The 14,372-nt window shown below is 31.0% G+C and overlaps 1 protein-coding gene across 1 annotated transcript; it reads right to left on the bottom strand.

The window, feature by feature from the left end:
- Window positions 1-1,084: 1,084 nt before the first annotated feature.
- LOC117222814 (uncharacterized) lies at window positions 1,085-11,994 on the bottom strand. Its single transcript, XM_076527054.1, has 11 exons — window positions 11,693-11,994; window positions 11,258-11,407; window positions 10,169-10,439; window positions 9,549-9,712; window positions 9,031-9,166; window positions 7,464-7,637; window positions 6,769-6,816; window positions 6,490-6,682; window positions 3,688-4,013; window positions 2,560-2,751; window positions 1,085-1,800 (listed from the first exon to the last, which is right to left on the bottom strand). The coding sequence occupies exons 2-11, from the start codon at window positions 11,336-11,338 to the stop codon at window positions 1,643-1,645; spliced, it is 1,743 nt and encodes a 580-aa protein (XP_076383169.1). The 5' UTR covers window positions 11,339-11,407; window positions 11,693-11,994; the 3' UTR covers window positions 1,085-1,642.
- Between the last annotated feature and the right edge of the window lie 2,378 nt (window positions 11,995-14,372).

Below are 14,372 nucleotides of genomic sequence, written 5' to 3'. Positions count from 1 at the left end.
ACTGCGCTCACTTTATACACAGTATACAGTATTTTATATGTATATATTATGTTTAGTTCGAGGAGCTCGTTATCTCAAATTTTCAAGGTTTACCAAAGCGTAAAATAGACGTAATCATCTTCTTTAAACAAAGCTCGCGGCAGCATGCTGATTTCTGCACGGTGTATGAGAACTTTTACCGGAAGGTTCTGGGAAAAAACGACCCATTGTTACCACGGAAGATCGCGGCTGTAAAAAAGACAGGAGCTGAAGTAACGAAACACTTCACGTCATTAAGTCTATTCCCTGCAGCGAACGACATTGAACAGGCACATGACCTTAATTAAAGGCAAGATGATACGGTGGTTACTGTACCATGTAGAAAGTGTCGTAGAATTTGTTGCTACTGTAAAATATGGAAAATAACGTGACTGATCACCAGTTTTTTCTTTTTCTTTTTTTTTTTAAAGAAGACAGTGTACCGAATACACAGCAAGCGGATCCTAATTAGATTAATGATAAATATAAATCATATTTCATCTGCAGAGATTTATATTTTTTGGATATTGAGTACAACTTTATTTTCATTTATACTGTACAAAACTGTTTAAACAAATTGCATAGTACATTTCTTAATATTATTATAACAGTTGTTCGAATATGTTTACGAAGATGCGTATTTATTTCTGCAATTTATTTATCACATATTATCGTCATTCATGCAGTGTGTATTCAAAAACAGACTTTGATCAAGAGGAACTGTTTATCTTGAATCTTCATTTAAAATATTAGGCCTGTCGGAAAGTTCTGTCCGTTTGCGAGGTGAAAGAAAGTAATCAATTTTTCATATATCTAATAATATTTATTGTACAATATTATTTCCGTGATTGCTTACGAACTCTTCCTAGCGTGATGACAATTTGTCAATATCATTTTTGAAATATATATGCCTCAAATACTGCATACGTATTGAAACTTGACATGATATTGTCGGACAGAACTCTTCGGTAGACCTAATACAATCTCATGATTATATGCTATAGTTAGAGTTGAATTCTTACGAAAATTATCTTATACTTATATTCAGGAACATTTTGCACACATATGGCTGTATATTAGTGATCTTTAATGACAAATGCACACATATTAGATCTAAAAGCATACAATTACTATTTATAACTAAAAATGAGCATATGAGAACATAAATTAAATATAATTTGATCTTATTATTGTCTGCTAGATTATTTTGCTACAATTATTGTTATGGGAAAAATAATACTGCAGGTCGGTCAATGTGCTTGGATTCTTATGTTTGTTTTTTTTACTAAAATGCATAAATATAATATATTTGCATACATAAAACGAATAACTTTCCACATGATGTCTTACGGAAAAAGACATTAACAATCATACGCAGAAATTACCGAACAATGTCGTGTATAGGAACGCATTGCAGTTTGGTGGCAGTGTAGCAATGATTTCCTAAGATCGACTAATACCTATATTATACTTAAAGATGTGCAATAGAAAATTTTAGTGCAAAATCAGGCCAGTCCAATTTTTAATAAAGCTATGCTTGTCGATAAGATAACTTATAAGTTTGATCCCAACCTTACTGAGCACCCTGTACATAAAATCTAATTACAATTGTGCACATATACTATTATATATAGGAGTTGTCATGTTCCTTTTCTTTTAATCGAAGCCTTCTTCTCCTTACGATGATCATCTCCACGGACCATATTACGACAGTCAATGCAGAGATGAAATTCATCATCACTATGCAGGGCGCGTAATATCCGGCGCTGTCGCGGATTATTCCTGCAATCATTGTAAGCAAAGAAAAATTGGTGTTGCATGGTGTAAAAAGAAGCTGGCTTTTTTAACACGATTGTATTTTCTGAAAGATCACTCGACACTGTTTAATTATGGATATATGTATTTTGCAAATGAATTTAGAATGATTTAGGATGATTTAGAATGACTTAGAATGATTTAGAATGACTTAGGATTCATGACGCAGAGATTACTGTATTATAATGCTATCGTTTATAACTTATACAAGGTGTCTCAGTTTAATTCATCGACATAATCATTTTCCAAATTCATTATGTTCATTTTCCGAAAAACTGTTACAAACAGAACTTATACTTTTTCACGAGGCGTTGCGTTTTCATTTATTCATGTAGCCCATTTCGAGACAGATTGGTCGACCTATAATATGTTGTTCCTCGAAGGTTACCCGAGACCATTCATTGTCGTCTAAAAATTACGTACTGGTTTCGACCATAAACGAGTGGTCGAACCCTAGTTCCGCTCATTGTCTCTGTTGGCACGAGTCAGCTGATCTCGTCTTTCATTGGTCAGTATTTTTCGTTAATAGCTCGCAAACAAAGCCGCAGATTACATTTTCGCTAAGGAAAAAGTTACTTCGAATGACCTCAGAACGCCCCATTTCCGGATGGCAAGACATTTTTGGGAGACCCTGTATAATTATTATGGAGAAGATAGGCTGCGCAATATGCAGAATGCGTCAAATTCGGTGTCACAAGCATTTTCACGAGCAAAGTTTCTACATACCTAGGATAGGGCCGGCAATTAAAAACATGATACCATTCACGATCATTTGAATCCCATTTGCGCTAGGTAACCTGTTGATGGGAACGTAGTGGGGTATCACCATAGACATATAGATCGAACGAATTCCTTTGGCAGCACCTAATCCGACAGCGACGGGTATCATCGATGTAAACCCATTGGCGAATATTAGAGCTGTGTTAGAAATTAATTAGAGTTTTATAATATGGATGAAAAATTATACTGATGAATTATACTGATGAATTATACTGATATATTGACTGGCATAAGAATGTTTACATGAAAGAAAACTTGCAGATACTAATGGATCGATAGAATTGATATAACACAATGAATCATAAATCTCTTCTGAGATGTTTGAGCAAACAAAATATAAGTAAATGACTCAAGTAATATACTGGTGATATCTTTTTTCATAATTTTATCGAAGATCTTGTAAAACTTTTTAGAGTGTATTCTTTAGTACTACGACTTTAGTCCAGCAATTTGTGTATTCTAGCACCCTTTTAACCCCCAGTGCTACGATTTCTTTTACACCTGCAGATTAGCACTTCTTCGTCTGTAATAATTTTTGTTTCTTGTACGTCTTTATTTTGTTTCGTTCCTTTTCGATAACACAGGAATGTATTTTGATTTTCAAGAAATGAATAGCATTCATATTTTTTAAATCATCGCGTGTCTAACTCGTTGTTACAGTACAAGGGGTTAGCAGAAGTTTATGTCAAATATTTCATCAATCTTCGATCAATTTCGACAAAATACGTTATATTTATAATTCAGAAATTTTAGTTGACGAAGATCATGAATGAATTCTCATTTTAACTGTATCAAAACAAATTGTTGTACTCTTGCAATTGTATTGCTTTGTATCTCTAAATAAGTATTATAAATTGGAATAATTGGAATATATTGTAATAAATTGGAAGTTACATGTTTTGTTAGAAATAAAAAATGAGTTTACAATTATTATTTCTCGCACTATGTAAGAGAAATTGAAAGAAAAAAAAAATGAACTTTAATAAATTTACTTAATATTTACATACTACAAGTACGGATATCTGCCAAGTCAATATATCAATGTCGTGTTGTATATTACGTTATGATACTCACATGATCTAGTAATAATTAAAAGGACCAAACTTATCATGTACATAATTCTTGGTGGCTGGTGCAGCCATTCTCCAAGAAATGGAGCAAGACTTCGGAAAAGTAAATCCATGGCAGCAATGATACTAAGAACGGTCGAAATTTCCTTGGTCGTTAATTTCATATCCGTTAAAATGAACGGTGTCAATGTAGAAAAATTTGCCTCGGCAAAGATGGCCGCCGACATGCCTGCCATAATATTCACAAAGATCGGGTCTCGCAATAAATTCAGATCGAAAAATTGGACCACTTTGTCAAATATTTCTTTTGCGAATGACTTCTCTTCGGACCTGTAAATGAAAAGCTATTGTAAATTCAAATATGATCAACAGAACAATGGAAATTTGGAAACTCTTAAATCGCTTAGTTTATAAATTCGCTTAGCGGTAAGTTATGCCCAATACAACTATATTTTTTGTACTGGTACACGGTTGAACCCTTTGACTGTCACGTTAAGAATCTTAAGAATTTCATAAAATTAGGGTATCTTATTTAAACAAACCAAAACTGAAGACTTGAGTTGTATGACATCAATTACTTTTCCAACATTCTTACATTTTGTAATTCACTTCGATATGGTTTGCGAATTGAAGAAACTCTTGTTATAACACAGCTTCTCCATTGAAAGAAGCATAAGGAAAAAAGTAACAAATTCAAAAGAGAAAAATTGTTTTAGGGAAAAGTTCAACAGATATCGTAATAAATAAACTACAGATTTTGTGTATTTATCATAATAACACAGTGTGTATCTGCAATGAAACAGTAGAAAGATTAAAAGAATTGAAGAATCGAAGAAAGAAAACAGGCAAAGAAATTCTCAAGTGGTTTGAGATTTTTGCAACAAACACAGTAAAACAAAATTTATGTAAAACGTAAATGTTCGTGGTCTAGTAATAAGGAAAACAGTACAGTTTAATGATAACTTGCAGTGACGAAGAAGAAGGAGAGAGTTTAATAATGCTAATAATTTTAATAATAGTTTAGTTTAATAATAATTTTAGTTTAGTTTAGTTTAATAATAATTTTAGTTTAGTTTAGTTTAGTTTAATTTTAACAAGAGTTTAATAATTCTAAATCGACACAAAATTTGATTCTTCTGTTACTAAAATCCAGAAATGAAAGTAAAGAAACAAAAGTGTCTCTTTCTATCAGGGAAAATAAATCAGAGCTAATCAACGAAGTTATAAAACAAATCAGTGTGCAAGGGATTTAATTTGTTTTTACGCGAGTGGATTGTTCAAGTTTATTCAAATTTACACGTTTGCAGATTTCAAAGAAAATGAAGGTACAAGCAAAATTTGCTTTAATGGGTGAAGAATAAACAGAAACTAAAAGATGTTTGTCTAATAAAAATGCACGTAATTCCACAACATTCTATGCAACTGATGTCTCGTCAGAAGAAATTGAACGTTGAGTTTTTAACGTTTGATCTTCAGACAGAAAGTAATGCGGATTATTCACAAAGAGGCTGTTGGAGATAGAGAAACCAAAGTAACGTTTGTTTAGTGCCTTAAGCCTCCGAGATCCCTTTAACGCTAGTTCAAATGGACCACATACATGCAAGCGAATCAGGTCCAGGTTAAATGCTGGTTTATGTAAGACCAAACTGCCTCGGGGCAGACGGTTCTTTGCACAGTGCCGAGATTCTTCAGCGCTACTGTTTGTATAGTTAGAACCCGGCGCATTGACGCCGCCAATGAACTGACCAGTTACATACTCCAGTTATTTGTTAAGTAGATAAACTGTGTTCTGTTAAATCGCATTTTTCGAAATCGCAAGAACGAGCTTTATTAATCAAACAAACTCAAAGATTCAAGACATTCTTGCAATTACATGCATAGTCGCCAAGTATGTTAACAAATATTAACAAATATTAACATCTTTGCAGTATGTTAACAAATATTAAACAAGCAATTAAATACATCGTAATATTTAATGCATTGTGTGTAATATTATAATATAATTTTTAGTTTTGTGTTTGAAATTGTATCAATACGTTCGCTACCACCGCTCGTTTCATCAATACCATAATGATAATTAGGATGTGAATATTGTAGATTTATGGAAAAATTGAACGAAGTTGCATTTAGAACACTGGAAAGATGAAAATTTGTATTTTCCGCAGAAGTTCACAGATTATTTATATTTAATATTTTACTAAATGCAACTTATCTTCCCGAAGATATGAGTCAAAATATTGTTAAAGAACAATTAGAAATTCTCCGAATATTTGCGGACGAGTTTTAGTACCATTTAACGGCACAACCGTGAAGCTACTTAATGTAACGATTTATAGTAACTTAAATCGATATAACGCAAAATAAAATGATAAATTCAATATTTTGGCTCTGACAGTTTTTGTAATTGTAGGCCTAATTGTAAATATTAATAATATTATATTATTGTCTATATTTTGAAATAGAAAATGATAAATTGACCAAATTTATATAAACACAATTTAATAATACAAATTTAATTATATAAATTTAATTATATAATTTAATATTAATAATATAAACAAAAAAATAATATGAATTTAATTATATAAATTGACTAAATGTATCATTTATTATTAATGATAAATTGTATACGATGATAAAATTATATAAATGATTTAAGTTAAAAAATAAATGAAATTATATAATTTGTTGATATGATCTTAGTAGTATTTAAGAGCTACGTGTGTGTGCTTGTGATACTTTAAAATTTTAGATGATCACGGAACTTAAGAAAGATATTTATTTATATATATATATATATACATACTTGTCAGTGCCATTGGACTCTATGTTCAGTGCAGTTTTCTCATTGTCTATTAAGGTCTCGTTTTCCACCATCTCCGGCAAATTACGATTACTTCCATTTGAAAGATTCAAATTGCTGCATTTTATTGGAGCATATGGTTTCTCGTCAAAAATTTTAACGCTGCTGCCAAGGTTGACTGTGTCCACGCTTTCAACTGGAAAAAATTAAAGCATTCCTTCCAACATGATACATCATGATCAATGCAGATATATGAAGTTTTCAACAATTTTCAAAGCTTACATTTCCGATTAAGACGTAGCTGGCTTCTAGTCTTCTCTCCTAAAGAAACTGATTAAATATTTATTATTATAAATAAATTGCATGTTCTAATTTTTTCTTTAAATACAAATGTTACAAACGAATTTGTGGTCAAAGTAGAAGACGAAGAGTATCTTTTCGAAAACGTCAATAAAGCGACTACGATTGCACACGTAAACAGAAAAATTAATATGACTCGTATGATTCATAAAAGAGTTCTTCACTTCGATTTCGATGATATTAAAATATGTTGCACAAATTAGCTTTTCGAACAATTTTTTCCTTCACACCAGATGTCGCCTTGGATTAGTTTTTGAAATATTCGCTAAAAATCGTGGATCTAACCCAGATCTAACTCAAACCTACACATTTTTAAAATGTCTCGACCAACATAAAGTTAGATCTGGGACAGTTTTGCGTAAATATCTCGGAAAGTAATGCAAAGCTGAATTTTCTACAAAGTAAAACTTTGTTCAAAATGTGAAGCTGTACAATACGTACATACAAATGTTATCAAAATTGAAGAGGAGGACCGTTTTGTAAATGTTTATCCATTAATATTATTAGCGTGGATTATCGGAAACTTAAATACCATGCGTATAATATTTTATGCATTATTTCTCGAAAATCATTTATATTTTTATCTGCTGCCATGTACATGTATATGTTCTTATTACCACTTATCGAGTTCGAATATTGTCGCGCGTAAGGTACGTCGAATCCATATATGCTTCCCATTTCAGCATCATAGTCAATAGTTGAAATAATAGCTTTTCTCTTCCTAGGGAGGTTGTTTATATCCAAAGTTGAATTCATCGAGCATTCATCCTCTTGTGAGATACCTTTCTCAACTAAAATTAATTTTATGTCATTAGAATTCAGTAAATTAGAATCCACTTTTGTAATTTTATTGTGAAAAATAATTTGTAGAGTAAATGCAGGTAACATGGAAGATCGTAATATCTCGTCGAGGAAGTAAGAAACTCTAAAGGTGATTGCATAATTAGTTTCTTAAATAGCATATTCAGTTCATGAATAATGGATAGTACAGTCTATAACAGAATTAAATTGTCTCGTCTAGTATAGAAATCTGGGCAAATTTTATTTCAAATGAAAATAAGAAATAATTCATTTCGTAGAGTTGTTTTCAATGCTGTTATTTGAAAATGATGTGGACCCAGTTGAGATAATAGCAATTTCAAATCATGAATTATTTCGTTACCTTTTTGTTTCGAATACGATAAAAGAAACGACCCTCGAAATAATATGCAACAAAAAGATTTTATTCTAAGAAACTTTTACATCAATTTGCTTCAAGCAGAACTCTTTCTCCAAAGAGTTCGGAGCTGATAATTGGATCATCATATATTTTCGAAGAAGAATTTCGCAATTATCTCAAATAATTATTTCAAACTGTTAAAAGATAAAATAACGTCCAAAAGATATAAGAATATTTCAAAAGTGAAATTAAATAACATATTATAATGAATAATATTTGGGAAAAAGTCATATATTTTCGAAGAAGAATTTCGCAATTATCTCAAATAATTATTTCAAACTGTTAAAAGAAGAGAGAGAGATAAAATAACGTCCAAAAGATACAAGAATATTTTAAAAGTGAAATTAAATAACATATTATAATGAATAATATTTGGGAAAAAGTCATATATTTTCGAAGAAGAATTTCGCAATTATCTCAAATAATTATTTTAAACTGTTAAAAGAGAGAAGAGAGAGAGAGAGAGAGATAAAATAACGTCCAAAAGATACAAGAATATTTCAAAAGTGAAATTAAATAACATATTATAATGAATAATATTTGGGAAAAAGTCATTTCAATATATATTTATATAATAATATATATATATATATTTGGGAAAAAGTCATTTCAATATATATATTGAAATGACTTTTTCCCAAATATTATTCATTATAATATGTTATTTAATTTCACTTTTGAAATATTCTTGTATCTTTTGGACGTTATTTTATCTTCTCTCTCTCTCTCTCTCTCTCTCTCTCTCTCTTTTAACAGTTTGAAATAATTATTTGAGATAATTGCGAAATTCTTCTTTTATATATATATATAAAAGTATATTTCAAATAATGTTATTTCAAAAGGGAGCACAGGCACGGAAATAATTATAAAATAAAATGACATATTGTTTGAATAATATTTCGAAAAATGTCACTTGCCTAGATCTACTAATATTGTATATAATTCCTACTGATTAAAATTCTGACCTGTAAGTAGAGTCTCCTTCTCGTTCGTCGGTTGTGGTTGTACTTTTACGGTTTTCAAATGCCATTTCAGCGGCTGAAGTAACGTGCATCCTACCAACGAATGTAAACTAAATGCTCCGAATATTAATATTGTATCCTAGTAACACGATATTTAAAAACATCAAAAATATTGCAATTGTTCGATCAGTATCTTGGTTATTCAGAAAAGAAATGTGAATGGAATATTTTAATAGCGTTCACATTGAGAACATGATGAAGCAAGTTCGCAACATGTGAAACAATAAAATCAGTGCCATTATGCGCATCTATACAACGTGAAACAGGGAACTTTTGTTTGTTATGAAAAACTTTAATATGTAATTATGGCAAATTGTTATTGTAACTACTGAACTATTTTAAAAATATGTTCCACTGTATGTTAATAGATCGAGACTAAGAAAGGAAGCACAAGATCTAAAGACATTTTTCATCTTTCATCACAGACCAAAGTAGATTAATTGAATTGATCGTAAGCGTACCTGAAATCCGTAGTAAGAGAGTGAAATCGTTGTTAGTTGTGGTAATATTATAGGACCAAGTCCAACAATTGTTAACGCTAAAGATAAGGCGCGCCCTCTCTTCGTTGTAAAATATGAATTTAGAGCGAACGAAAAGGCGGACATTGACAGCCACATGCCGAGTGCTGTATAAGAGAACACACTAATTAACTTGACATGATTGTATATACACGAACGAAATGATTCATTCGATGAACTATGAGTTAATGTTTTTGGAGAAGAAAATACGAACGAAGATTGGCTTGCATAATTGAGAACAATGATGAATCGATATTTGTATTTATGTATTTTGTGTCACATCTTTGATCTTCTTCATTTAAATAGAATATTTTAAGTAAGTAAATAAAAACGTCTAGCCAGTTCAAACATTTTGCAATCAATAACAATAGAAACATTTGTTAAGACGTTTATCAAGCCTAAATAATATGGTGTCGTATTAATTTAATCGTTTCCAAAACGATTGAATTAACTTGTTAATTGCAGTTTATACGGAAAAGTAATCAGAGAAAAGATTATTATGGACATTTTAGAAATAGCTTTTGTTCGGAAATGGTATTTATTCGCAAATGATTGATACTCACAGGTAAATAAACCGTAGAATATTAGAATTAGAATGAAAGATCTGCTGAACGCTGTTACAATTATACCAGTGGTATACAATAAACTAGCGATCAAAGCCGCTTTTCTGTATCCAAGGGTGCGTAATAGAGGCCCGTTAATTAAGCCGAGTATCATGCCAGAAGCTAAATTTGTATTTATAATAATTGCCGCCTGTGTCGCATTGAAACCGAAAAGGGGAAATGTGTCCTTGAATACTAATCCGAACCCGTGCAGAAGGGATCCGGTTGAGATCTGAAAATAATTGTTGTATATTGCACGATAGTAATTAGATCGCAGATACTTGGGCAAATAAAAATGTTTAACAAGTTATAATTTAGAGTTAACAAGTTGAGGATACGATATCCAACATGCAGAAATCAGAACAAACTCGCCTAATCATTAAAGCGATCTCTTCGTAATTCAAAGGATATCGAAAATCTCCCATCCGTTAAAAAAAAAAATAAACAGCTCTATATAGTTTCGTTTAACTAACATTTATCAACGGAACATCTTGCTAAGGATCTAGATGTCGATGCAACTTTTTAATCCTTTGAATAAAACGTAATGGTCGATGTGATTGAATTCTTTTCATTTTACAACCGTTTTAAATTTCGTTCCTGCAAGGTCATCAACATTCTCCGAAAATTTTCTTCGAATCATGCTCTGCATCAGCGTGTTAACTAAGGATAACTGCATGATAATGCGAAACCTCGATTGTCTGTTAACATTTTCTTCAACGAATTGGCAGAAGGTTCATTTTAATATGTTTATTTTGGTAGGAAAGATTGAATAGTAACATTTTTCTTTCAATTTTTTCCTTACGAATGCCTCTATTCGATAAAAGAGAAGTCTTTCTTTCATCCTAATTTTTATAAAGTAACTTATAAAAATGAAAATTTTTACATTAAAGTCATCTTCAGTCTAAAGGTGGGATTTCTTCCGTCTGACGGAGGCAGGTAATTTTCCTCCGTCAATGATAATTTCTGGTGATTTCCAATGTTTCAATGCTAGCGTAACTCGTTCGAGTTAATTAACTTCAATAATAATAGAACATGGCAATTTTTACATACCCCGTTTAAAGCATATGCTAAAACAATCATCCAACCCCATTTTCCATTTGGAGGAACTTTCTTAGTTTCTTCCGCAATCATTTTGATACCACAGATTCCTTCTTCTTTGAATCAATAGCTGACTTACTATTAATTAAACTGATAGGTACACTATTAAAAACGATTTTTATATTATTATTTGCCACACTTAAACGTAAGATATTGCTCGAATATTCTTTTCACGATTTATCACTCTCTTGTTAGAGTTTTGAAACGAGCAAACATTGATAACGTAACGTAATCTAATATAATATAATGTGATTTAATAAATATATTGAATTCGACAAAACAAATGAATGAAATTTTCCAGAACCATCACTCGCCGGCTAGTATAATGTATTTTGAAATATCCACCCGTCATTGAATTTCAAGTCACATGATTAATGAACTAATCACCTTTCTTGGTCTGGCTATTCCACCACAATGTAAACCTTCGTGAACAACAAGATCATTAGACCGGTTTCTTCGACAACTTTATGTATTACACTTTCCTGTCACGCTGTGACATTGCATAAAAACAGTTTTTCTTTGGAGTCACTGTACAATTTACACTTCGTCGAACACTTCGAACTATGCGCAGTGTTCATGACAGTTTTGTAAGTCTTTTGCGAGAAATCAACACAAACTGCGATCGAAGATTTATTCTTGATACTGGTAGAATAATTGCAATCTTACGTTCTGATGATGATCGATCTTAAACTGCCATCGAGGGGCGAGCAATCGTTATATTTTATAATGATGGAGATAAACCGCTGATAAATCTAATCTGTTACTGACTTCCGTATGTATTTATCAAGGTCGAGTATTCCATAGTGAATGAATTGCAACAAATATCATGAATTTTCTATCGACAGAACATATTGAAAATATTGCTAACAAATCAGTAGTGAAAGATAGTACATACAAGAACGTCGGGGGGTTCCTGCCTTTTTTAAATGATCGTTTAAAGCTTTGCTTCGGTCTTATTAACGTTATTATGGCCCTTATTAACGTTAACGTCACAAGCATGCAACTAATTGACATACTCTACTTAAATCACCGTATAGTGTGTGTTTCGATATTAATTGTAAACGTGAAACAATTATTTATTTCCAAAGAAAAATTAAGCAATTTAGACTCAAGAATATTATCTTATTTTTTAATATATTGTTGATCAACAATTTTGCAACGTCTGGGCATAAGAACGCGAGTTAACTCGTGATCGGTCATTAATGCATTAATATACGATGGATATTCACAATTTAGATATACAATATAGTTCAATAGATTATAATGAACACAATGATACTCTGTCAATATCAGATAATGGGATTTACGTGTCAGTTTAGTGTATCATAAATGGATGAATCATATCTTGAGGCGCGAATGCCTTGCGTTTTAATACGAAATCATATTTTGACGTCATTGCTGGAGACGGTAAATTAAGTAGATTGATAGCATTCTGCCAGTTTTTATTTCGTTACATATGTTGTATGCACATAGTTTTACGAATGTAAACACGTTTGCGTTTTATTTACACCGTGAATGAAACATTGGGAGTGAATTTGTGGTGCAAGGAAAGTAAGAGTGCTTTCATTAACAAGTACATTTAAATAATTACAAATTATTGCATTTATTATAAATAGCAAAAAGTAGAAATCGTTAAAGAATGCGATCGCAAATACATTCTGCAGCTAAATATAATATTAATAATAAAGAGAGAAATATCGAAGATATTTATTCAAGTGAAGAGGAAACAAATAATTGGAATCATAACCTAAATTCCAGCAAAATTTATTAAAATTATCGGTTTCATTATGGATTACATATCCATGCATATTCATTAATGCGTTTTATTCATAATCTATTCGCAAAAAACGATTAAGATGTATATTAATTTAAAACGTGATATATTATTACTGCAATTTCGTACATACTTTCATTTATGCTTCAATAATATCCAGAAGATTGCAATCGTAAAAAAGATGAAAATTAAGCCAGTTATGAGCGATTATGTGTATCTGATATGAAATATCAATTTAGATACATATTTGATAGAAGTAAACTAATGTCGGTATCTTCATGGAAAAACCAGAAAATACAATAAGAGAGACGTTAAAATAAGAGACGTTCAAAAAATTTTGTATCAGTTTAATCTTCTGCAAGCTGTAAAGTTGAAAGAAAAAATGGTTTTATCACAAATGGTTTTATCAGCTGCGACAACAGCACTGGCAAGAAAGTGAGACAGTGCAAAATCAATCGATCGATCAATCAATTGTGTAAATTTTGAAATGTCACGACAATCGATTTGATTTCGAGACCAGTAAAATTTTTGCAATATTATTTACAAAATATCGTATTTTTTCAAATTTTAAATTACTATGACATCGTTAGTTTTGAGTATTCGGGGATACGATTGCATGAAGATATTTTCGAAATAAATGCTTACTTTTGTTAAGAAAATATTTAACAATTTACTTTCGCTAAAAGAAAATATACAAAAAGATGACTTTTACTGAAAGAAAATATACGAAAAATTGACTTTTGTTAAGAAAGTACGAAAAATTGTCTTTCGTTAAGAAATTACCAGTATAACATATCCTCTTGAGGGGTTACAGCAGTACTATAAATGGCTAAAATCAATGATATCTTCTCAGTTGGATTGCTTAGATATAATGCGATGAATATACTAACACACTTTTATAGTTAATTGCGAATGCATCTACGAACGATGCAAACGAAACAATTGTTGGAATATTCAAGATCGTTGAAATCATCGGTTTGCATAATTTTAAGAGAACAAACTGTCTAATAGCAAAATGCTATATATCAAATGCTAGAAGTTGCTTACAAAATAATTTTCTTTTCAATATGGATGCTCGAATTCCATTCTATACACTATGTCTTCATGTATAACTATTGTTCTCAAAAATGTGATTTTGAGACGAACAATTTCTAGAGTCTATACATTTCTGTAGCCTACAATTTACTTCTTTCGGTCCTACAGTTGCCGTAATTACGCAAACATTTACAATAAATTTTGTTCAAGTATTAACAAAAAATTCAACTTATGAAATCGAATAACAGAATGCTCTAG

The sequence above is a fragment of the Megalopta genalis genome, chromosome 17 (genome assembly GCF_051020955.1).
Source record: "Megalopta genalis isolate 19385.01 chromosome 17, iyMegGena1_principal, whole genome shotgun sequence".
Lineage (NCBI taxonomy): Eukaryota > Metazoa > Arthropoda > Insecta > Hymenoptera > Halictidae > Megalopta > Megalopta genalis.
This window is presented reverse-complemented; position numbering and strand designations above follow the sequence as displayed.